This window comes from Rhincodon typus, chromosome 6, assembly GCF_021869965.1.
Source record: "Rhincodon typus isolate 14 chromosome 6, sRhiTyp1.1, whole genome shotgun sequence".
Classification (NCBI taxonomy): Eukaryota; Metazoa; Chordata; class Chondrichthyes; order Orectolobiformes; family Rhincodontidae; genus Rhincodon; species Rhincodon typus.
Window position 1 is genome coordinate 18,801,052 of NC_063337.1, and position 26,857 is coordinate 18,827,908.

At 40.8% G+C, this 26,857-nt stretch overlaps 1 protein-coding gene across 4 annotated transcripts in view; it reads right to left on the reverse strand.

Moving 5' to 3' along the window:
* The window catches only part of LOC109938345 (inositol polyphosphate-4-phosphatase type I A), a 184,937-nt gene that overhangs the window by 25,733 nt on the left and 132,347 nt on the right, over positions 1 to 26,857 (reverse strand). For 2 of the 4 annotated variants that reach the window (XM_048598191.1, XM_048598187.1), the window contains exons 11-17: positions 26,119 to 26,249; positions 21,123 to 21,227; positions 19,620 to 19,728; positions 14,596 to 14,779; positions 13,699 to 13,914; positions 11,721 to 11,961; positions 3,594 to 3,626 (exon numbers count right to left, since the gene is read on the reverse strand). In XM_048598191.1, the coding sequence (XP_048454148.1) occupies positions 3,594 to 3,626; positions 11,721 to 11,961; positions 13,699 to 13,914; positions 14,596 to 14,779; positions 19,620 to 19,728; positions 21,123 to 21,227; positions 26,119 to 26,249 (1,019 nt within the window). Of the gene's footprint in view, positions 1 to 3,593; positions 3,627 to 11,720; positions 11,962 to 13,698; positions 13,915 to 14,595; positions 14,780 to 19,619; positions 19,753 to 21,122; positions 21,228 to 26,118; positions 26,250 to 26,857 lie in introns of all 4 variants that reach the window. The other 2 variants (XM_048598188.1, XM_048598190.1) reach the window with 2 other exon arrangements.

Genomic DNA, 26,857 nt, shown 5'->3' on the forward strand with positions numbered 1-26,857 from the left:
CTGGGCCTCCTGCAGTGCCACAACGATGCCACCCGAAGGTTGCAGGAACAGCAACTCATATTCCGCTTGGGAACCCTGCAGCCCAATGGTATCAATGTGGATTTCACAAGTTTCAAAATCTCCCCTCCCCCCACCGCATCCCAAAACCAGTCCAGCTCGTCCCTGCCTCCCTAACCTGTTCTTCCTCCCACCTATCCCCTCCTCCCACCTCAAGCCGCACCTCCATCTCCTACCGACCAACCTCATCCCGCCCCCTTGACCTGTCCGTCCTCCCTGGACTGACCTATCCCCTTCCTAACTCCCTACCTACACTCACCTTTCCTGGCCCCATCCCCGCCTCTTCGACCTGTTTGTTTCCTCTCCACCTATCCTCTCCTCTATCCCTCTTCTATCCGCCTCCCACTCTCTCCTTATTTATTTCAAAACCCCCTTCCCCTCCCCCTTTTCTGATGAAGGGTCTAGGCCCGAAACGTCAGCCTCTCTGCTCCTATGATGCTGCTTGGCCTGCTGTGTTCATCCAGCCCTGCACCTTGTTGTCTCGGATTCTCCAGCATCTGCAGTTCCTACTATCACAGATATTCCCTTTGTTCTTTTTCAACCCTTCCCATTTAGCTTGCTTAAAACTTATTAAAATTCTAATGATGATAGTCTTTCATCAAAAATGAAAAATATCTGCTGTTAACTTTCCCTCTTCACAGATGCTGCCTGACTGAGGAGTATTTTCAGCATTTTTATTTTCAATCCATACCCAAGAATCTATTATGAAGTAAACTAAACTGTTTCAAACTAACAGTATCATTTTAAACTCATGTAGGTCACATCAAGTTAAGTGTGGTTTCTAGTTCTGCATGTATCGTGCAAAACTTTTTCTCAATGCAATACTAAACCATCATATCTGGACAGTTTTAGAAGTGTCAGGTTAGATCTTGCACAAATTCCTTTCAACACTTTAGTGTGGTTAGCACATTTGTCAGAAGGTACAGAAAGCTTTTAAAATCATCACGTATTTTCATTCTTTAAGTTGAATAATAGAATATTTCATTTTAGACATTAAATCTATTATCGGTTATGTTTTCAGTTCACAAGTTTACTTCATTTAAATCTAAACAATTCATTAAGTTAAATGTAATTCAACGTTAGCTAGCTACATTTTCAGATTGTCTTCTCCTTAGCTCAATTGCCTTGCACTATAGTTATACAATTTCCATTTAAGATTTGTCCTTCCTGAACAAAGAACAGCGTGAACAAGTTGTGAACAACTTTAAGGAAGTAACATATGGCTTGAAATTTAAGCTGTTACCACGTAAACAAAGAATATCAAAATTGTTTTTAAAAATTAAAGTAGGCAATTTGCAGGCATGAGTTTTAAGTGTTGGGGTCTACTTCAACCATTTTACACAGGATAAATCTGCTTAAACAATAACATTTCTAGATATCCTACAAATGCTTACACATATATTCCTCATAATCTATGTAGTATCAGCACTATCATAATTTAAGCAATTCTTCTGGTGAATTGACAGTGAAATAAAATAATTGTTAAAAGTTAGCTGCTATAATTCAGTTTCAAACGAAAGTACCTACGTATCACCAGTTTTGTTTCTGTCTGTTCCCTATAGATCAGGCAGTATAATAATTAGAAAAGACCCTTTTCCATATAAGCCTCCTGTCCCATTCACTGGTTTAAAGTTCTTGTCTCCACTCTATTTGGCCTTTACACTCAGATATTAGTCCAACCCTGGTGTAGGTGCAGCTGGACCAAAAGTACAGTTCCTTGCTAAATGAGTACAAAGTCTCAAATGAGGAACGCTTTGCCCTCTCAGTACTCCTTCAGTCATGTGTTTACCTTCCTACCCTGCTTAACCTTATGCCAAGTTGCATTTGACATAGTTAATAATTGTGACATTGTTATTTAATTTGGCCCTAATTTCTAGTATTCTCCAAAAAGGGCCTTTTGCATCCCTTTTTTTACGCTGTTGGTTCTAACATAGATTCCAGTCATTGGAATCCCGTCCTCCGATATCCTTTCAAGACTGTTCAAGCGATTTTGACCCTGGTACCAGATAGTAACCATACCATATAGGTTACTCAATCCTGTTTAAAAAGGATACGATCCATTCTCACTTTTTGAATCCCTTACAATTATCACAGTACGCTTCCCTTCCTCCTCCTTTTCCATTTGGGCAGCATCCTGGGCCTCTTCTAGTGTCACAATGACGCCACTCGGAAAGTGGAGGAGCAGCACCTCAATATTCCGCCTTGGGACCCTACAGCCCAATGGCCTAAATGTGGATTTTACCAGTTTCAAAATCTCCCCACCCTCATCCCATGACCGACCAACCCTCCCTTCATCCCCACCTTCTTGACCTGACACAACCTGTCCAGCTTCTCTCCCACCTATCCGCTCCTCTCACCTTACTGACCAATCCCCACCACTCCCCACCTGCACTCACCTATCACCATCCTACGTACCTTCCCCAGCCCCACCCCTCCTCAATTTATTTTTGAGCTCCCTTCCCCCGCCCCTCCACCATTTCTGAAGGGTCCCAACCCGAAACGTCAGCTTTCCTGCTCCTCTGATGCTGTCTGGCCTGCTGTGTTCCTCCAGCTCCACATTGTTATCACCGTTCCTAGCTTGCACCTCACTACAAAGTGTGACCAAAGTTTGGAGCAACCCGCCCAGCTATTGTTCCACTTCCCCCAAATGTTGCAGCATCTCCAACCCAGGCAGCTCAATGACTCTAAAAGGCTCTAGTCAATGAATTTATTGTACTTAATTGCACAAATTATAATGATAGAATTTCAGCACAAGTTCTAGGTTGTCAGTTTGCTGTAACAACAATATATTACTAAACCAATCAATCATAGAATGGCTACAAGCACAGGAGGCAGACAATCAGTCCATCATGTCTCTGCCTGAACTTTGCAAAATCAACCCTAACTGGAGCCAACATCTGCCTTTTCCCCATGAATCCTCCCTATGAATAATGATCCAATTCCTGTAGAAAGCTATGATTGAATCTGCCTCTCCCATATTCTCAGGCAATGCACTAGAGAAGTTAATCACTTGTCGCATGAAAAAAGTTTCTGCACATCACCGTTTCTTTTGCCAATCATTTTGGACTCGTATCCGCTGGATCTCCCGAATCCTTCCACTAATTGGAAGTGTCCGCCTATCTGTTGTGCCCAAAATCCTCATGATTTTAACCTCTTAATAAAGACTGACTCTAAAAAGATGAAAGACTTACTTTCAGTCCTTAAAGTTACAACTAACTAGCTTTATCTTCATCCTTGCCTCAGACTTTAAAATTTGCAAGATGTGGAAAGAAACAGAATTAAACTCGACACTTCTATTACAAAACCAAATTTAAAAGGTTAGTTTAAACAACATGCTCATATTGAGACAAAAGCTATAATTAATTATTAGTTATGATGCTCTAGAAATAACATGTAAAAACCAATATACTTTAAATAGGTCAATTTAGAAACATCCTAGCTGAAGCATCTATGTGCAAAAATGCGTTCATGGCAACCCAGATCAGGTGTGAAAAAGCAGAAATTGGCTGGTGAAAGGGCCTAGAAAACACACATACCTTCAGTAGGCTCCTCTGCAGTGGAGTGGCAATCTGCACAGAAATGGAGGTGCACATGCATGATTAGGAAGCAGCACTTTTTTCTACTGACAAGCAGATCTAGTTGCTTTTCTCTTTGAAGTATTTTACAATGAGGTGCTTCGCACTCAGCTCTGATAAAGCAGCAAGCAAAACAGAATCAAAGAGCAAGAGCTTTTCAGGGCAAGAATGATTCCATCTGGGCATTTTCCGAACACATCTTTCAATTTGCCTTACTGAAGTAGATCTCCAAAGTGGGCAAGTTAGTATAGAATCTTCAAACAAGAAGCTTTCACTAGAAAAATAAGCCACCTGCATTAAATATATTAAAATAATTCATTAAAATCAATAGCCTGCACTAAAGTGTTGTGATGTAACCTGTTGTAACTACAGCTTTTATGCAGCTAGACACAATGAGCATTGTGTAACCATATTATAGAAATAAATATTAATGGACTTGTCACTTCCATTATAAATTAACTTGTTTGACAAGGATCCATTTAATTTTCCTTTTTGCATGTTGATCTGCATTCACATAAAAATCTCTGATTTTCTGAGGGCAATGACAGGTAAAAATATCTCTTTTTAATAGAAGTTCCTGATTCATATCCACAACTTCCCTAACAGAGAACTGATCGGAGATCTTGTCCCAAGCACTGCCAGTGACTACTTACAACTACCTATGAAAAGATACAGAAGAACCATAGATTATGAAGCAACTCTCAAATTTCTCTCTTCCTAGGCAAATTTTGATAAATATAAATCTGTATCCTACAACTCTTGATATAATGTTATAACTGAATGGCAAGGGATGCTTCTATTAAAATGCAATAGAGGAAAAGGGGACACCTCTAGGCATAGGAGCTGAGATAAGCCAGTAGTCCATATCTATTCTGCTGTTAAATAAGGTTATAGTTGGTATGATTTACCTTAAATCCATTTTCTACATTATCCGAACAACAATAGATTCCCTTATTGATTAAGATTTTGTTTCTCAGCCTAAAATTCTGCTCTGGACAGAAATTTTCCAGGCAGATTATTCCCAGTGGACTGGAGAATTGCAAATGTGATGCTGTTATTTAAGAAAAGAGTAAAGAATAACCCAGAAAAGTACAGCTTGAAGTGGGAAGATTGATGCAATCTATAATACAGGATGATAAAGACACACTTAGAGAAAAATAAGTTAATACTAGATAGTCAACATGGCTTTGACAAGGGCACGTAATGTCTGACAAATGTAATTGAATTCTTTGTTGATCTGACGCAGGCAGCAGATGAGGGTAGTTCTGAGGATGCGGTAAATTTGAACATTTGAATCTGTGCACATAACAAGTTGGTTAGCAAACCAGAATTATTTGGGATTGATGGGTCCTTAGTGGCATGGATTAGAAATTGGCCAAAAGATAGGACACAGAGGGCAGTAATGATGGGCATTTCTCAAATTGGACGAGTTGGAAGCGGTGCTCCCCAAAGACTAAGATTGGACCCCTCACCTTTTCAGATATATATAAACAATTTGGAGAAGGATGTTGAGGGCAAAATCTTTAAATTTGCTGATGGTGCTAAGCTACGGAGAATAGTGAATTAGGAGAACGACGCTGAGCAACTTTAGAATGACAGTGACAAGTTGGCCAAATGGGCAGATTTGTCAGATAAATTTCAATGCAGAGAAATGTGAGATAATGCATTTTGGTAGGAGAAACACAGAGACAAGACAGTCTCAATGATACAACTTGGAGGGGACTACTGGAGCAAAGGGACCTTCGGGGTCAAGTGCATTATTCTCTGAAGGTGACCAGACAAGTTAAAACATTTGTTGAGGCAGCTTACAGATCCTTGGGTTTGTAAATAGAGTATAAAAGCAAAGAAGTGATCATACACCTCTACAAATCATTGGTCACACCACATTTGGAGCAGAGTTCAGTTTTGGGCACCTTATTTAAGGAAGGATATTAAAGTCTTGGATGGAGTGCAAAGGAGATTTACTAGAGTGATACCAGGAATGAGAGATTTTAGATACAAGGAAAGATTAGATAAAATGGGTGGATTCTCCCTGGACCAGAGAAGAGGTGGACCTTATTGAGGTGTTCAAAACTATGAACAATTTTGACAAGATAAAGGAGGATGATCTATTTGCACTAGTTGTTATGTCAGTAACCATGGGTCACAATTTCAAGATTGTCAGCAAGAGAGCTAGCAGTGGGATGAGGAGAACCATTTTACTCAAACAGCTGTTAGAATTTGGAATGTGCGGACTGGGAGCATGGTGGAGGCAGATTCTGTAAGATATTTCAAAACAGAGCTGGATATACATTTGAAATTGATGAATTTAGAGAGCCACAGAATTAGAGCTAGAGAAGGGTGCTAGCTGGGTAGCTCTTTTGGGAGCCACTGCAGAAATAGTGGGCTGCATCACTGCCATCTTTACTGTAAAATTCTAGGATTCCATAATATACTTAATGGCCCAGTCTCTACAGTTTCCCACAATAACGAATTCCACACATTCACTTCCCGCTGAAATTCCCCTTCACTTCTATTAAATGGGCGATCCATGACTCAGATGATGCACTGGTCATAGATTCTCCCACATGGGGAAAACAACTTTTCCAAATCTACCTTGTAATAATCCCTTGGAGTCATCTACGTTTCAGTATGGTTTCTTCTCATTCTTCTAAATTCTGATGAATACAGGCCCAATCTACTGAACCTCTCCCAAGAAAATCTCTCTATACTTGTAATCAACTTAGTAAACCTTTCCAGATTGCGTCCAACGCCAGCATTCCTTTGCTTAGATAACGGGACCAAGACTGTTTATAGCATTCCAGATCTGATCTGACTGGAGTGTTGTATAGCATTAGCTTCATTTGTATACACGATTCTCTTTGAAATAATGACCAATGATACACTGCTGAACTTATATGCTAGCTTTTTCTATGTTTCATGCACAGGGCTCCCAAATTCCCCTGTACTGCAGCTTTTTAAACTCTTTGGTATTATTTCTCACCTGAAATCGGTGGTCTGCAACAATTGTTCAAGATAAAAAGAAGCTTTGCATAAAATAATTGTGTCATTTCTTTTTAAACACTAAAATCAAGAGAAACATTTCACATAAAAATAAAGCCATTAGAGTTCCAAATATAATATCCACAGCAGAAAAAAAATCAGTGTGGACATCTGCTTTCCAAAGATAATAAAATTCAATCACACACAAGCTGAACATATAACTTGTGTAAAAGAACTGCATGGACTGGGATGACCTTATAGAGGTTTATAAAATCATGAGGGGCATAGATAGGACGAATAGCCAAGGTCTTTTCCCTAGGGTAGGGAAGTCCAAAATTACAGGTTTAAGGTGAAAGGAGAAAGATTTCCAAAGGGACCTGAATGGCAACTTTATCCACACAGAGGGTCATGAGTGTATGGACCAAAATGCCAGAGGAGGAGGAGGAGGCCGGTACAATTACAATATTTAAAAGGCATGAATAGGAAGGCTTTAAGAGGGATATGGGCCAAATGCTGGCAAATGGGACTAGATCAGGACTAGATTAGTATATCTGGTCAATGCGGAAGAATTGGACTGAAGGGTCTGTTTTTGTGACATATAACTCTGTGCCTCGACCAAGCACTGGAATTTTGAATCATCATTGAACGGTAGAGCAAATTTAAAGGGCGAAATTGCCTCCTTCAGCTCTTATGTCTCGTGGAAAACTGAGGACACTGGATACTTGGGCCACTAGCAACCTATTGGTCTCATCGAAGCATGGATTAATCAAAAAAAGTCCATGCTTTACTAAAATCAACACAAGGGGAATAACTAGGTTTTTCACAGACTCAATGCAAACAAAATTTATGATAAAATGTTATTCATTCTAAACATCAGCAATTATTGCAAAGGTGGAGATTTTTCTTTAATTAAGCATAAAAAAATCTGGTGCCAAAACTGGCAATAAATTTCTTACATTACAAGCTTTGAAAAAAGACTTCAGTAAGTCAAAGTTTAAATGAATAAAGATCCTGTGATTTATTTCTTTAGAAATTCAAAATGCCCAGATGTAGGAGCAAGTACTAAGAGTTATTTAAGGTAGCAACTCAACGCACAGCATGCAACAGGACAAATGTTAGACTATAAAGCTGCTTTTTGTTTCAAGTGACAAAGCTTCCTTTAGTGGTCAATCTTAAAGTCATTTAAACAAACAATAATTGAGCAGCGAGATTTCACAGAAAACAAGATTCTTGGTTTAAATTAGACTCAGATCTTCAGATTAAACAAAAAGAAATTAACTTTCACTGCAAATGCAAAAAGTTGTTCTTATAATTTGAATTCAGACTTGCAATATAAATTGTCGTTAACAAACCAGGGTGGAGAGGTAACGGTGTCTCAAAACAGAGGCATTAACAAACTAAGTGCATTTGATATATTTTGCATTTAATCAATAGGGTCCTAAACCCATAACATGATCTTGACTGGAGAGCCTAGAAAATTAATAAATACTAGAAAATTATGCTTTCATATAATTATAATCAAATTTTTTTTTAGTTTGCTAATTACATTAGAGTTTGTTGATTCTGGATACACTAATATGGTTCTATTAATTTTTTTGTTGTAATCTCATTGTTTATAAATTCCAAGAACATCAGCAAAATATATCAGACAACCCTGTAAACAAATGTAAGTTACTGTCAAATGCAAGAATCTGAAGCACGCACACAGGCACATACAAACAAGTAATGGGCATGAGATAGTAAGATGATAGGAAGCATAGATTTAAAATAAAGCTCAAAGTCTTAAATGTGATGTACGAGTGATCTACTAAAACAAGATTTTTATTGACGAAATTTAAATTTGGAAAGTGTTTGAAACTCTCAAAGTCTTCAAGAAAAATGTTCTTTTTAACGTGGAAAAACACCAGTAATGCTGCAAATCATTTTGAGGGCAAATTTATTGGTAGAAATCAAAATAATACACAAGCATTTGATTCATACTACAGCATATGCTTATAAAGAGCTTGACAAAAAAAAACTTCTAAGAAGAATCAAAAGTATACTTTATTAAATTGACTATTCCTGGGTTTGTGTTAATCAGGAATGGTGATTTTGTTTCTAGTCAAGATGGTCTATGGCTAGAAGGGGAACTCGAAAGTGGTTGTGTTCTGGTGCATTTGTTCTCAACGATCTTCTAAGTGACAGGTTACAGATTTGGAAGATGCTATTTAAGAAATCCGGGTGTGTTGCTGCAGTGCATTTTGCAGATGATTAAAACTACTGCTGCACTGTGTGATGCTGGTGAAGGGAGTGAATTCTGATGATGATGAACGGATTGTCAATCAAATGGGCCTGCTTTGTTCTGATAGCACTGAGCTTCATGAGCAGTGCTGAAGCTGAAATCTATCCAGGCAAGTGGAGAGTATTCTATCACTATCCTGACTTACATCTTGTAAATGATGGACAGGAATTAGGAAGTTAGAAGTGAGTTACCCTTTGCAATATTCTTAGCTTGACCTGCTCTTGTAGCCATAGAGCTTGTATCGTGGTCCAGTTCAATTTCTGCTTAATGAATGTTCATAGTGGAGATTCAACAATATCATGCCAATAATGTCAATGGGGGTGTGGGGGTTTGGGCACACTCTGGAGGAACAGCACCTCATTTTCAATTTACTCACTTACAACCTTCAGGACTCACCACTGAGTTCATCAATGTCAGATTACAAATGGCATCCTCCATGTCAATTACTCATTTCTCTCATCCACCCTTACTTACCCCCCAATTGAGTGTCTTGTTTGCATTTTTTGCTCTCAGTAAGCTGACATACCTTCTGCTATTAACAGCTACCAGTAACAGTTAAAACTTTGTCTATACCTCTTCCCTACTCTCATTAGCACTCCCTTCGCCTTTTGCTCTGGATTCCTTTACCATCCCTTCTGCTTGCTCCTCTGCCCCTGTTGCTACAGCATAAAACCCATTACTATTCCAACTTCTTCAAATTGGAGAGTCATAGCAGCCTCGAAACGTGAACTCATTTTGCCCACCACAGAGTCTGTCAGACCCACCGAGTTTCTCCAGCAATTTCTAGCTTTATTTGGTTAGATTCACTCTTGTTGAAGATGTTACTGCCTGACACTTGTGTGGAGCGAATGTTGCTCACTACTCATCAGTCAACCCTGAACCCTATCCAAGTCTTAGCTTTAATTGCTTTAGCATCTAGAGAGTTGCAAATAGTGGTAAACAATGCTTAGTCATCAGCACATAGCTCCATTTCTTATCTTTGGATGGAAGGAAGGTCATTGATAAAGCAGCTGATGATTGGGCCTAAGACACTATTCGGAGAAATTCCTTTAATGATACCCTGGGAGTGAATTGATCAACTTACAACACCACAACCATATTTGTGTTACATATGGCTCTAACCAGCAGAAGATATTCCCTTTGACTCCAGTGTTGCAAGGACACCTTGATGCCATGTTCAATCAAAAGCTGCTCTTATGTCAACAGGATCACTCTCACCAGAATCTACATTTCAGCTGTAAAGCCGAGATCCGAATTTCACACTTCAGTGGGATGGCTCGCTAACATCTGTATATTATCTTCTAGAAGAAGCAACACTTTTATATTAGAATTAGGTTTTATTGTCACATACTCAAGTACAGGAAGACAGGAGTACATTGAAAAGTGTACAAAGTTGCCATCCCTGGCACCATCTTAGGTACAAAAGGTACTCAGGTACAAAATCGAAAAATAAAGAAATAAGGTAAAAGTTCAAAATTACTGTTCTTCTTAGTATAAAGAAGAAAAATAAAGAAAACAAATTATTATGTACAAGGGCTTCTTCTGGGGTGAACAGGAAAACTAATTTAAGATGCATCTTCCTTCATTATTCATAAATGAGCCCCCGTAGTAGTTTATTTATCTGACTACGGCACCATGAAAAATAAGTTTCATTTGTTTCAGTCAAAGGAAGACTATGCTTTCCTTATAACTCAATGTATTATCAGCATTCACATGTAGACAGAATTCTTGAAGATGTGAGAGTGGATGTGCAAGTTTGAAGCAATTGTTCACTCATTATTTCTACATTTATATCTCCGCCCAAATCTGACATGAGCATTGTTTAAGACAAACGTGCCATGTTTCCAGGACTGGAACTCAAAATCAAATTTTAATCTTTCAATATGTTTAATCTGTAGCTACCTATTTAACCTACAGTAAAAGCAAGGATAGCAGAATTGGAAAGAGCAAGCAATGGAAATGCAGACAGCATGATGAACAAACCAATAAAATATCCAAATACAAAATTAAGGAAAAAATGAAATGGAAACTAACCCTTGGTAAGATCACTGGAAGAAACCGATCAATTGGAGCATTTAGAAGATCCAATTGTTACAAGTGGACTCTTTTGTTAAAAAGCATCAGGATGGGCATTTCCTTACCAATGAATGTGTTGTTCCAAGCCTCAGGAAAACACAGTATATAAACTCTTGCTAACAGACTGCAGTAAAATTGGCCATTTTCCTACCTTCTGTTTCAATACAAAATTTTCACTGGTTTCAATTAAATTGGGAGGAAAAGGCGATATACATTTAATAAATACATTGCCAATTAATCAGCAAGTTGAGAAACTGCATAAAGCAACAATTTAAGGACAGACAGCACTAATGTTAGGAGATTTGGCTTTTTATTGATTGCAGCTCAGTGCCATCTGGTTATCAAATCTGGCAGCATTGTTTTTGCAAAAGTGGCCATGCCACTTTCCTGAAGGGTGAGTGAGGGAGAGAGGGGAGAGGAAGGGGAAGAGCAACTCTGCAACTAGCATGAGCATCACTGATCATCTGAATGATCTTGAGCAATTCATCAGAATATAAAGTCTTAGGCCAACAACAGAAGCCTGCAACAAAAGCAGCCCAGATGACATACCAAATTACAAATGCTGGACTAGGATGGACCTGCATCCTGCTGGCTGTCAGCAGACTAGCACTGTGCACAAAACATTTCTTCTTAGATCTGGATTTAATGCCATGGTGCTTTTTTTGTCTCCCATTTTTAAACTTAACCAAATGATTTTAACTCAACATACCAAGGGTTAGAAAGGAAAGCAAATGGTAATGTTCACTCACACGCAGCTCTGTTATTGGATGAACGACATGACGATGGAGATCGAGAACATTTCTCATCTAAGTCCCCTGGATTTATCCAGTATGCACGATATTCTTGGTTACCTTTCTTGCTGGTAGAGGTAGTGTCACACTGAAAAACATCTTCACAGCTATCACTATGTAACCGCTCCTTCTGGAGAAGTTTGTCCACCCTCTGAATAATACAGTCCAAACTTTTATCAACATTAAGCCACACCTTCTCCTAAAAAAAGGAAAAATGACAATGGTTTATAAAATGGATCACTCAACTCCCTGGTTGCAATAGGAAAATAAAACACAATCTGAAGGTTATTATGAGGGGATAGGAATTTTGCTTTGATCTCCCTTGTACAGACATTGAGTTCAAGAGACTTTGAATCTCAAGCCCCTTGTCGGTCTCCCTTCATGGCCTAGCTGAAGCATGGAAACAATGTTTTGGCATTCTTATTTGCATTTCCACAATTGCTAGCCTATGTCAATAGGCTAGCCACTCCAAGCAAGAATTGAAATTGTAACTTGTTTCAGATCTTGTATGCATTTTCTGTTCCTCTTTCTTCAGTCAACCCGAGATTGAGGATGGCAAATTAGGATGTAAACACTGCAGTTCAGTATGCCTATGCATTATGATTTTACAAAAATTAGTGCTATAATTGAAACAGTTGAGCTCAGATGAACAGAGAATGGCATCACAAATTCATAGCTGAAGAAATAATGCAAACTCTGAATTACATTTGTCCAATGATCTGAAATTCTAGAAGTGTTGTGTATATGTTTGCTTTTATTAAATTACAGCGTTAAATGTTAAGTAAAAGGGGAGAATAACAGATTTACATAAAGATATTATAAAAAGCACGTGCAATGGCACTTATATAGCCATACAGCACCGAAACAGACCTACAGGGAAGGTGATCCAATTCCAGTTGTTTGAGATATTTGACAGGTAAAACTAATCATTTTGATGCTGTTTGATTTTTGAAAATATGTTCACATACATACACAGGTGAGATTCTTGTGTGTGCTCATCTATACATTTATAAAATATAAGTGAGACAGGGCAAGTGAGAGAACAGTGCTAACAAAACTGGATTTCTAGATCAAGGCAGTCAATGTGTATGCAGCACAAAATCCTTCACAAAAGAATTCCTGACAGTATTTGTAGATAGAATCTATTTAGTATGGTTGAAAAGTGGTGGAAAACCCACTTACAATGATATGTACTAGCATTAGGTATTTGGTTTGTTTATTTTTAAAGCTATTTTAAACTTTTATAAATAATTTCCACTAAAATTTTCAGAGAAGAAATTGCTTCATTGCAACTCCTATAATTTGAAGTCATATTAGAAAGACAAATGTAAAGTTATGGGGAAAGAGTGGCCAATCAAAACCAAGTACCTAACTATTCAGGGGCAACATTGTAGAGGTTTAAAAAATCATGAAAGGCATTGATAAGGTGAACTGCAAAGTTATTTTCTCTAGGGTAGGGGAGTTCAAAACTAAGGGGTACATTTTTAAGGTCAGAGGAGAAAGATTTAAAAAGGGACCCTAGGGGCAATGTTTTCACATGGCGGGTGGTTCGTACGTGGAATGAAATGCCAAGGGAAGTGGTAGATGCAGGTACAATATTTAAAAGACATTTGGACAGGTACATGAATGGGAAAGGTTTAGTGATACGGGCCAAAAGCAGGCAAATGGGATTAGTTTAATTTGGGAAACTTGGTCAGCATGGACGAGTTGGACCAAAGGTGTGTTTCTATGGTGTATGACTCTTATGACTCTAATCACGATATTCCTATATATCTGCTGCCCTTGTGCTTCTAAATGGGTCTGGTCGTTGGTTTGGAAGGCACTGTCCAAGGAGCGATAGTGAGTTGTTGAAGTTATGTGGGGTACCACAACCCAGAATGCAGCATAACCAATATTAACAAACTTCAGCTCATTTGCAACCTTTTCTCAGACTTACCCATTCCTCCTCATGCCAACGGATGTGTAGGGAAGAACGGCTATTCCTGCCTGTCCACTTGGCCATGAGTGTATCCTGGTCATTTCTCAGCATCACTTGATCTGCTTCTCCTGATGGGGATGATTTAGAAGCGATATAATTGGGTCTGGCAGCGTTAAGGGCTTCAACTGCATTCGCCAGCAACTTGCAGTCACAAACAGTGACAAGCTGCCTTGTCTAAGTAAAGAGAAAAAATGACAAGTGAAGGAAAAATAAATAACTAAGATAATACTTTTATATCTAAAGAACAGTCATAATTTGCACTGCGGTATTCTATACTGGGGAGTGGGGCAGGGAGAGAGTATTGATCATCCCTGATCTCACAGAACATGATATGTTCCTATGTCTCCATAAAGAAGCATCAAAGCATACATTTTTCAAAGTCCCTTTATTGCATATGTGGAAAAGGAAGCAATGTTATTGGAGGAGTGTGTGTCTATTTTCATGGTTATCTTTACTACCAGTCAGGAGAATGTAAATACTTGGGTGATGGTTGCTGACTGCTTTTCTAAGGACACTTGTGATATGAGCAGCTGTTCATCTCCCAGATTAGACAGTTTATCATAGGATACTGCAGGCCATGCACACTTTTTCATTTTTCGCAATGTCTAACAATCTGTCAGCAATTCTTATCAGCCTCTCTTTCTTTGAATCCCCTCTTCAACTGGTTGGGACTGTAAAAAAGCGTTCATCACTATACCCTAAGGAAAAAGGAAAGAAGATTGATCAAAGAACCCGTGCAGAGGTTTGATCACTAGAGATGGTTAAAAATGTAACTAAATGAAAAGGGCCATGCAGTATTGTAGTTTTACAACACTGGTATAATAATCAATAGTAATACGGAAAAAGCTTACTTACCTTGTCTGCCAAAATAGCAAGTGTTCTTTCAAGGCCATTTGCCGATCTCTCCTTGGCTGCTCTCGACAGTCGTTCTGCATAATAACTGACTTGCGTTTTAAGGGTATTAATGCTTGCTATAATCTCTTTAGCTCTTATTATGTCTTGTGGTATGTATACTATAGACTGGGAGCTAGATGATGAACTGTAAGAAAGAAAATTTACACTGCTTAGCAAATTATAAATCCAAACATAAATGGCAATTCAGATGCAAGTTCTTCCTCTCTCTATCTCCACCGTCTCCTAATCTAACTTGGCAATTCACATGATCACAAAGCTGCCACCAAACTTTCCACAACTCTGCATTCTAAATTTTTGCAGCTTTTTTCCATTCCTGCTACATATCAAGAGCAAGACGGTAACCAAATAATTGATGACACATTCTAGTGGGAAGCTGCTTCAGCTTTTCATGATTTTTTAAAAAGTTCATTCATGGAATGATAGCATCGCTGGCCAGGCAGCATTTATTGTCCATCCCTAATTGCCCGGAGGGCCGTTGCATGTCAACCACATTGCTGTGGGTCTGGAGTCACATGTAGGCCAGACCAAGTAAGGATGGCAGTTTCCTTCCCCAAAGGACATCAGTGAGCCAGATGGGTTTTTCCAACAATCGACAATGGATTCACGGTCATCATTAGAGTCTTAATTCCAGATATTTATTGAATTCAAATTCCACCGTCTGCCATGGCGGGATTTGAACCCGGGTCCCCAGAATGTTTTCTGGGCCTCTTGATTAACAGCCCAGTGATAATACCACCAGGCCATTGCCTCCCTGTTTGATTACTAAACTTAATGTAAATTGGGAGTCAGTGGTTGATCTAACATGAGAATGATGCACAACAGGATTTTCTTAGGGCTCTCTCCTTCAAATAAACTCAATCTTCTTTGCCCTGGACTCAGTACAGAGAAAAACCACTGTACTGATCGCACTGATTGTAATGATCAGTTAAACAAATACCTAGATCTGACAGTAAAAGATGTGCCACACAATTTGCTGCACACTTTCTCACAGGAAGTGGCATTTGCAATGTAACAAAAAAAAATTCATATCTGGCATCTGAAATTCATTCAAAATATGCAAAGTATTTTGGTGATTTTGCAGTTGGTAGAATAGTCGAATATGAGTGACTGTGAGTCAGCTCTCATGTTGATTTGGATCAAAGAGTTTAAAAATAGTGTACACGTCCCAATATAAACAAGGTTATTGTTGCACTGAAAGTGTTTATAAATATTGTAGCATTCTTGCTTCACCTGATCCTGGATTCAATTTAGCCCGGGGTCATGAGGACCCTTAGGTTTCCTGACAAGTTCATTCTAGAAAACAGTGCATCACTCTAAAAACCCAGAGTTCCACAATAGCAATTGACGTATTTCATTTGCCTCTGAAACAATGACTCAAATGGAATTATTAATTGAAACTGGAACTCTTCAGGATCAAATTTAGGAGACACCTATTTAGAATAGGTTGTTACAGTATATAGTCATATAAATAAACTTCCCATAAATGCACTAGCTGTACTCTATTACTGTAACTAGCAACAGTACTGATGAAGGACACTTACCAACAGCAACCATTGAATTCAAACCAGATAATCTAATTTACACAGAATTTTACTTTTGCTGAAGAAAAGACATTTTGTCAAAGCTTCTCATAATGCGCTCAACAGGACATTCACAAGAATACCAATGTAAAAAAAAAAATTTCATTCTGTACAAGAGCAGCTTGTTGTTTGGTTGACAAATGGACTCTGATGGTAGAAGCATTGCCATGGAGAATGCACCTGTTAGACGATGACTGACAGTTAGCTCCAAGCTTTAAATTTAAATCAGGCAGATTGACTCAGATTGGTCAAGGCATTGAGTAACGAGCTAGTGAATATCACAGATTTTGCTAAGTTGAAACAGGCAGAATTCCTACATATTCTGTCTGCAAAGGGCAGGGCCCTGTGGATTAATGTATTTAGTGTGCAACATGTACAACTATACTATGTGCCTATGACCCTAACTGACAATCTTGAATTGGTTGTCAATGTAATTCATAGCACAATTGGGATTATTTACCAAATGTTATCCAATAGTGAAATCAAATACATGTTGGACTCTTTTTAATATTAAAAAGATGGACTGTGGACGGCTTGGGTTTGGTCAGTAGCTAGTCTGTGGAAGGGATCCAGTGTGCTACAGTCAGTCAACTGATTCACTGCCTACATACCTAGCAAATACTGAAATTAATATGCCCCATTACTCAGTATCATAATAGGTAGAATCCTTTTTGGCCTGACGGTAGTATCCTGTTAGTGGCTGACACCATTTGTGTTGCTACTGGATGGTAGCAGTCAGAAACAACTCACTTCAGATGCTGCTCAACCTTTTAAGACACAGGTAGTTCTGCCATAACACACATTTCGTTAACCCGAGTTGGCTGTAACTCGATTGGTGAATAGTGGATGCTGTTTGGATAATGCAATCTTTCTGCTATACAGGTATAGCAATTTCCCTATAATGTGATTTTTTAATGGCGATTTCCTATAACGCGAGGTACACAAGAACGCAACTATCATGTTATTGGAGAACTACCTGTCTCTTAACTTAACTGAAGTTTGATTGGGCACTTTTAGGACCCAAAGTGGCAGTTTTAGACTCAATCAAAATTTACATAATATATGAGTAATGATCTGACTAAGGTAACAATTTTCTCTCAGAATGGATTTGATACATCCAATTGGAGCAAATGAACAGTATAGTATTAGATTTATTTTCAGTAATGTTCAAATTAATCTATTTTATTTGAGAACAACATTGAAGCAATGACATTCTCCATTCCCTTTCTACATTTCTCCACAACACTGACTGCTCAAACTTAGTCTGTGTTGCAGGTAGACAATAGACGGAGACCAGGCAGGTTCCAACACAGGAGGGTATAAACTGATAAAGAACATACCAGTTGGTTGATGTTCCTTGTGGTAGCTGATTAAAAGTGAATTAGGAACAAACTACTACATAGAGATGCACGAACTGATAGAGCTTTGACAAGAGAAGAAATTAATAAAAATTTGAATGTCTACTGACAGACTGTTTGAGACATAAACTGAAGTGGCTGAATTAAGTTATTCCCAGATATAACTGCTTCTTATCCACGCATGCATGAAGAATGGCTTCACGTCTTTTCATTAGTTGGAAAAACTTGCTTGGTATAACCTAACAGGACTCTATCCACATCGACTGATGCGTGCATAATGGTTGGTTTAAAGTCTTTTTTGGATTGAATAATGGAATTATTCTGGACATGCAATATTACAATACAGCACTGAGACAAACAGGTGTTATTAATTAAATGGCAACATTATGCAAATCTTGTAATATTAATAAGTAACCCATGGTTAAATATGGAGTTCTCAACAAACAATGGTTAGTGCCCTATGAAGGAATTATGGTATTTTCAGTATGAACACATTTTGGTTTGAAAAGAAAATGAAACAGGACATAAAATGAACATGGAAACCAAATGATCAAGCTTAGCTGTCAACAGTTAGGAACTCACCAACCCTCCTCATACACGCTAAGGGGAAAAGAATAAACAAACAGAACAGAAACAATTGCAGAAGAGTGTTACAAGCAGTGTTGCTTATCATCAAAAACTAATCAGCAAATAAAACCAACTATACTTTTAAACTCAGGATGAGCAAAAACAATTTATTCAATTTTGCAAAAAAAATGAAATGGCAATTTTGGACTAAAACTAAATTAGTATTCAAGGTTTCAGCTTGCTACCAAGGTGACAAAACAATCTGCAGTCTGCACAAGGCTCAAGTAATTAATTATTCATGCAAATAGATTGCAATCTACCAGGACGCAAGGATGTCTACAAAGCAATCATCAACCCCCCATGCAACTTGAAATGAAACCTTAGCCTTATTGTAATTATGGCAATTTGAAACTTGAAACTAAATTTACAATATTCAATTCAAATCCACGTTTTTCACCTTACAGTTTCAACAAATTTTTTTTTAATCCTATTATTTAGACATTATCCTCATCAGCCAATGTCAGTAATTGTACATTCCAGTAGATCACTTGTTTGAAATCAAGAGCAAGAAACATGGTTCTCTAATGAAGAGACATAAAGGCAATTGTGGTTTATCAATGGTCTCATCTAACTTTTAGAACAGGGATTAAAACCAGAAAAATTGGTCTATGGTTCAGGTATCTGTTAAATAAAACTCCAATGCTCCAGGAGGAGGAAATAATTACTTGCAGTTTGTATAGAGGTAGCACTACAATACTAGTGATTTTACGTGGAAATCTTTAAGCTATTTAGCTAAGAAACAAGAGTTTCAATGAATCTGATACCATGTGGTACACAAGTGGTAAATACACAAAATAAATGGATGGCTCAGGTCCTATTTCTAGCAAAGCGTGAAATTAAATTAAGAGCAGACCACTTGACTCTCAGGAAGTCTGAAAGTGGAAAGGAAACAAACGGCACCAGTGGCTGTTTTCTGGTTTCTGATGTAAAAGACATTGGATGGACCAACAAGTTCCTCTGCTCAGCAAAGTAAATGGAGGTCACAGTACCTGGAGAGTTTGGTGCTTTCATTTTTGTTTAAAAGGTACAGTATTTAAAATATTGCCATATTTTCTGCAGCTTAATATAATGCTACAAGTATATATTTGATTTATACTGCAAAGAGGTGATCAGCACAGAAGTGTGACAAGCAAACTGTCAGTAAGCCTTATTTTCTCCCATTCGTAATTGAGTTAAGATTATTTCATTGACTTGTCTCCTTTCAAGTGCCTATAACCACACATCAGCTAATTTCCAAAAATGTTGAAGGTACAGTACCTCCTTGATTTTGACGATTTTAAGAAAACCACCAAATGAAGCAGCAACTAATGAGCAATTTCATGCTACAATATCCAATACATCAGGAAAAGTAATATAAAACCTTGCAAACTTTAAGGATTTTAAGTTCTCTTTAACTTACTTTTTCTTTGCTTCCACAAACTTGACCAGAAGTTTTCGTAAGCCACCAGATTTGAAGGCCTGGCAGTGAGCTGCTGGCGCCCCAATAGTAATTATGTCATACGTCTGATCTGTGGCATAAAGAACACAGAGAACTACCGAGGTAATAAATGGGTGAAGTCTAACAAAAATACCCATTTGGATTTAAAGCAAGGGACTCCAACTGTCATTTTTGATCCTTTATTTGTGTATTTGACGTAGACGTCACTCAAAGTGCCAATATTTATTTCCAGTCCCTAATTACCCTTGAACTGAGTGGCTCGGTAAGCTATTTCAGAGGGCAATTAACAGTCAACCACATTGCTGTGGGTCAGGAATTACACGTAGACCAGACCAAATAAGGACAGCGGGTTTTCTTTCTGAAAGTGAATCACCTCTTCACTTCCACATACTGGGAAGTCGATGGCTAACTGACATACTCCAAGAAGCTATAAAGCGTGGTAGTTGGATTTCCATCGATCAGTTAGAAGAAGTCACAACCCCTGGAGCTGCCAGCCAACATTATTGGCTAACCATTCCATGCAGCAGAAAAGGCATCCTAACACAGTACTCCCCCTTTCCCACATTTCTAAGACGTAAGAAAAAGTGCCCACTGAAAACATGTTAAGGCATGAGTCAGTGTAATATTCCAGTCAATTGAGCTGTTAAGAACTTTACGTTTGATGGGTGGACTTGCAATTATTGAAGTGAGCCCGGAAGTTTAAAAGAATTATTTACCACAGTGGCTAGAAGGAGTTCACTTGTTACCATGTAAGGTAATTGCATAAAAGGCAAATAACATTGAAAAGCAAAATAGCGTGGACGCTGGATATCTGAAGGAAAAATATTTAGATAAGTCGTGAAAAACAGATAATTTTTCAGTTTGATGACGTTTCATCAATCTGTAACATTAATGCTTTCACTCCAGATAAGTATTTCCGGTGCTTTTTGTTGGAAAATCCATAAATCTCTAAGACGTAACTAGATAAATACTTAAGAGACAAAGAAAAACAAATGGATAAGTTATCAGGCTGAGGAGGGGGAAAGGACGCTTGTGTAAAGCTCGAATACTAGTGTAGATTAGTTGGCCATAATGGCCCACGTGCGCTTTATAACTTCCATGCAACACAAGTTTTATATTCCGAAGCAAAAGGCTTTTGCCAGTTCTGAAGGCATTCAGGATAATTTCAACCAAATAAACTTTACACTGTGAAAATGACGACATCAGTTCGTGAAATTTTCCTGATCCAAAAATATCCCATCCATGTTTCAACAATTGACTAGGTTTGAAGTATACGAAGAACAAACTATTGAGGAAAAATGCTGTTGCTTAAAACAAAACTTTTCAGGAACATTAAAAAACAAGGAAGCAAAATATTTATTAATTAAGGATTAAAAGGAGCAGAAGTTTTGTTCTTTGACTTCAAATCCAGTTGATCAGTGGTACAATTGAAATACACAACAAATAATTGCTCAAAGAAATTACCTGTCCCCGAGTCATCTTGAACCCGCATCCGCTGAATGTGCAAATTAGTAGGTACAAATTCTAATTTCTTCTCAGCTTTTAAACTGCTTGCCTTGAAAGATGGACCTGTAGAAGACCATTTTAAATTAGATAAACCGTCCAGTATTTTGAAATGTTTACAAAAGAATCCTGCCTGTCAGTCATATTTTTAAAGCTCAAAATATACACTCTGATGTTTATGCACTGCAACACCACTACCTGCACAGCAGGCTGTGAACATCGTAGAAGGGGGCAGTAGGAACTGCCGATGCTGGAGAATCTGAGATAACAAGGTGTAGAGGTGGATGAACACAGCAGGCCAAGCAGCATCAGAGGAGCAGGGAAGCTGATGTTTTGGGTCAGAAATGGGGGAGGGGAAGGGGATTCTGAAATAAAGAGAGAGAGGGGGAAGAGGCAGAAAGTAGATAAAGGAGCAGATAGGTGGAGAGGAGGCAGACAAGTCAAGGAGGCGGAGATGGAGCCAGTCAAGCTGAGTGTAGGTGGGGAGTTGGGAGGGGGGTTCGTCATTCAAGGAAAGACGGACAGGTCAAGGAAGCGAGGATGAGGCTGGTAGGTAGGAGGTGGGGTGGGGTTTGAGGTGAGAGGAGCAGATAGGTGGGAGAAAAGACGGATAGGTCAAGGAGGCGGGGACGAGTTGGGCTGGTTTTGGGATGAGGTCAGGGGTGGGAAGATTTTGAAGCTTGAGAAGTCCACATTGAGACCATTGGGCTGCAGGGTTCCCAAGCAACCGTCGGGTGGCATCGTTGTGGATGAGGAGGCCCAGGATGGACATGTCGTCCAAGGAGTGGGAGGGGGAGTTGAAGTGGGTTAAGGCTGGGAGGTGCAGTTGTTTGTCACGAAACAAGCGTAGGTGTTCCACAAAGCGATCTCGAAGCCTCCACTTGGTTTCCCCGATGTAGAGGAGGCCACATCGGGAACAGTGGATAGAATATACCACATTAGCAGATGTGCCGGTGAACATCTGTTTAATGTGGAAGGTTTTCTTGGGGCCTGGGATGGGGGTGAGAGGGGAGGTGTAGGGGCAGCACTTCCTGCGATTGAAGGGAAAAGTGCCAGGGGTGGTGGGGCTGGTGGGGAGTGTGGAGCGGACAAGGGAGTCATGGAGAGAGTGGTCCCTCCGGAAGGCAGATAAGGGTGGTGTGAGGGAAAAATGTCCTTGGTGGTGGGGTCAGATTGCAGGTGGTGGAAGTGGCGTAGGATGACGCGTTGAATCAGGAGGTTGGTGCGAGGACGAGGGGGATTCTGTCTGTCTTTGTTGTTATTGTGGGGAGGGGGTGTGAGGGATGAGTTGCGGGAAACGCGAGAGATGCAGTCGAGGGCGTTTTCAACCACTGTGGAGGGGCAGTTGCGGTCCTTGAAAAACGAGGGCATCTGGGATATCTGGGAGTGGAATGCTCATCTCGGGAGCAGATGCGGCGAAGGTGAAGGAATTGGGAATAGGGGGAAGGTGGGTGAGAGGAGGTGTATTCCAGGTAGCTGTGGGAGTCGGTGGGCTTGAAATAGAGACAACAAGGTGCAGGGCTGGATGAACACTGCAGGCCAAGCAGCATCAGAGGAGCAGAAAGGCTGACATTTCGGGCCTAGACCCTTCATCAGAAAAGGGGGAGGGGAAGGGGGTTCTGAAATAAATAGGGAGAGAGTGGGAGGAGGATAGAAGATGGATAGAGGAGAGGATAGGTGGAGAGGAAACAAACAGGTCGAGGAGGCGGGGATGGAGCCAGTAAAGGTGAGTGTAGGTGGGGAGTTAGGGAGGGGATTGGTCAGTCCAGGGAGGACGGACAGGTCAAGGGGGCAGGATGAGGTTAGTAGGTAGGAGATGGGGGTGCGGCTTGAGGTGGGAGGAGGGGATAGGTGGGAGGAAGAACAGGTTAGGGAGGCGGGGACGAGCTGGACTGGTTTTGGGATGCGGTAGGGGGAGGGGAGATTTTGAAGCTTGTGAAATCCACATTGATACCATTGGGCTGCAGGGTTCCCAAGCGGAATATGAGTTGCTGCTCCTGCAACCTTCGGGTGGCATCGTTGTGGCACTGCAGGAGGCCCAGGATGGACATGTCGTCTGAGGAATGGGAGGGGGAGTTGAAATGGTTCGCGACTGGGAGGTGCAGTTGTTTATTGCGAACCGAGCGTAGGTGTTCTGCAAAGCAGTCCCCGAGCCTACGCTTGGTTTCCCCGATGTAGAGGAGGCCACACCGAGTACAGCGGATGCAGTATACCATATTGGCAGATGTGCAGGTGAACATCTGCTTGATGTGGAAAGTCTTCTTGGGGCCTGGGATGGGGGTGAGGGAGGAGGTATGGGGGCAGGTGTAGCACTTCCTGCGGCTGCAGGGAAAAGTGCCGGGTGTGGTGGGGCTGGAGGGGAGTGTGGAGCGGACAAAGGAGTCACGGAGTGCTCCCTCCGGAAAGCAGATAAGGGTGGGGAGGGAAAGATGTCTTTGGTGGTGGGGTCGGATTGCAGATGGCAGAAGTGTCGGAGGATGATGCGTTGGATCCGGAAGTTGGTGGGGTGGTACGTGAGGACGAGGGGGATTCTTTTTTGGTTCTTATTGCGGGGACGGGGTGTGAAGGATGAGTTGCAGGAGATGTGGGAGACACGGTTGAGGGCGTTCTCGACCAGATATTGGTTTCCAGGTGGTTGCCAGAGATGAAAACAGAGGGGTTCAGGAAGGAGAGAGGTATCGGAGATGGTCCAGGTGAACTTAAGATTGGGGTGGAAGGTGTTAGTGAAGTGGATGAACTGTTCAAGCCCCTTGTGGGAGCCGATAAGTCATCGATATAACGGAGGAAGAGGTGGGGGATGGGGCCAGTGTAGCTGCGGAAGAGGGACTGTTCTACGTATGCTACAAAGAGGCAGGCATAGCTTGGGCCCATGTGGGTACCACCCATGGCCACCCCCTTTGTCTGTAGGAAGTGGGAGGAGTTGAAGGAGAAGTTGTTAAGGGTGAGGACGAGTTCAGCTAAGCAGATAAGGGTGTCAGTGGAGGGGGACTGGTCGGGCCTGCAGGACAGGAAGAAGCGGAGGGCCTTTAGGCCATCTGCATGGGGAACGCAAGTATATAGGGACTGGACGGCCACGGTGAAGATGAGGTGTTGGGGACCAGGCAATCGGAAGTTTTGGAGGAGGTGGAGGAGGTGGAGGGCGTGGGTGATGTCACGGACGTAGGTGGTGTGTTCCTGGACCGGGGGGAAAAAATGGAGTCGAGTTAAGTGGAGATAAGTTCGGTAGGGCAGGAGCAGGCGGAGACAATGGGTCGACCAGGGCAGTCAGGTTTGTGGATTTTGGGAAGGAGATAGAAGCAGGCGGTGCAGGTTTGGGGAACGATGAGGTTGGAGGTTGTGGGTGGGAGGTCACCTGAGGTGATGAGGTTGTGGATGGTCTGGGAGATGATGTTTTGGGAGATGATGTTTTGGTGGTCGGGGGTGGGGTCATGATCAAGGGGGCGGTAGGAGGAGGTGTCAGAGAGCTGGCGCCTGGCCTTGGCAATGTAGAGGTCAGTGCGCCACACTACAACTGCGCCACCCTTGTCCTTGGGTTTTACAGTGAGGTTAGGGTTGGAGCAGAGGTAGCGGAGGGCTGCATGTTCTGTGGGGGAAGAGGTTGGAGTGGTTGAGAGGGGCGGAGAGGTTGAGGCGATTGATGTCTCGACGGCAGTTGGGGATGAAGAGGTCCAGGGAGGGTAGCAGGCCTCGCGATTAAAGGAGTAAGCGCGGAGGCGGTAGAAAAACTGTTCAACGTCCAAACATGAGCAGTATTCGTTGATGTTAGGGTGGACGGGGATAAAGGGGAGTCCTTTACTGAGGACTGACTGTTCATCCTCAGTGAGGGGGAGATGTACAACATTGTAGAAGGCTGCAGGGAAAATGTGGCCTGAGTCAGTGTGATGGGACATGTCACAAGATCATCAAGCCACTAACATTGTGTGGACAACAACAACGCTCCAAGGAGAGGACATCAATTACAGATTCTACATGACTTGTTTGCCAGTTCCTGCGGCAATAGAGGATTGATGACTGGGACAGGGCTGTCACTATTCAAGAGTCTGCACACAGGTGACTGATGGCAAGCCCAGGGGCTGCTGTGGGCCCAAGTATTCATTCCCCAACCCAAGACAGTGGCTCCACCTCTTGATCCCAGCACTCCAGGCCTTCTAGTGGCTGTTGGTCTCTGATGTACCACTGTCTAATTCCGAATATCCCCCACTCTGGCCCCCCGTAACTTGTCTGCATGGGTTTACTGAGTCAAGCTCACCTATGGTCCACTATTAGCACCCTAATCTTCACCTATGTACTCCCTGTCATTTGCCATGGGGCACCTTTATCATCTGTTCTATTTGCTCTTCCTCTCTACCTTTTCCTCACCATAAAACCCTTTACTTATCCTGCTGCTTTCAGTTTCAAAGAGGAATCATACTGGACTTGAAACACTGACTCTGTTTTTCTCACTCCACAAACACTGCCAGACAGAGGTGGGTACAGAGGCATCTTTGGGCCGCAAACAATTCCCTGAACTTAGGTTGATTCACATTCTCATGGCTGAGGAACCACATACCAGGGGATAACCATCTTTGTGACCAACGATAGAAAAATTTTGTAGCTTGGAATGTTAAACAGTTGCATCAGGTTGAGCCACAATGCTTTAATAAAAAGGCAGAGCAGTGTCAGAGATGGAAAGAAAAGCTTTCCTGATCCCAATAGTTAGTGAGACACCCTGCTCTGCATGCCCAAAGGTCTGTGGAAAGATGTTTCAGAGGCATATCCCTGCAGCAATGCAGGGGACTTGTGATCTCTGCACAATGTCTGTCAAATGGCCATAACCCATTCTTCAGTGAGGCACTGACTGCAAAATAGGTAGTATTTCCTGTTCCTGAATATACCACCTGTTATGCAAATATAACTGAAAGGTTTAACAATGCTACCTGTCAATTAGGCATCAAAATGTTCCATAATGTAGGCCAACCTTTATATTGATGCAGCTCTGTTAAATTCTCCTGGTAATTTATTATGAGGGTCTGATACTGAGTAACAATTTGTTTTCGAAGATTCTCCCAGCAGGGAGATAGCTCGCCTAGGTCATCTAGTTCACATATCCTGTAAGAAAGCCAAGATCAATCACAAGTCAAAAGAAAATATTTTCCAACAACAAAGCATCAATACAACTTTGTAGATTTTAGATTCATACAGTCATACAGCATGGAATGAGACCCTTAACTTCTATAAGTTAAACACAGAAAAGAGCTTCCAAATTGACCAACAGACATTTCGTTTTACAATCATTTTGCTAGCTGTAACAAATTGAATCACATCTAATTTGTCCAATTTACCACGTCACTTTGGTGCATTTTGAAAGCAAAATGGTCTTTCTTAAAACATTAAGGAACCATCCAAGTGTTTATTGCTTTAAAAGACTATTTGGAACATCCCTTGTTATAGGTTAACAGACTACCTTTAGTTCCGGAACTATTTTAACTCTGCTTCTTTAAAAGGAATGACATGGGGGTGATATCAAGATGACTATGGATGCAGTGGTCACAAAGAGTTCCACCCCTTAAAACTTTTGAATTCAGTGCTGAAGGGCCCCAGTTATGCCAGTAGGATCATATTATATATTCAGAAGTTGCAGAAAATGCTGCAACACCGTTATAACTAAAAAAGTGATCTGCACCATCAAAACCATCAGAGGAGATAAATATTTAATG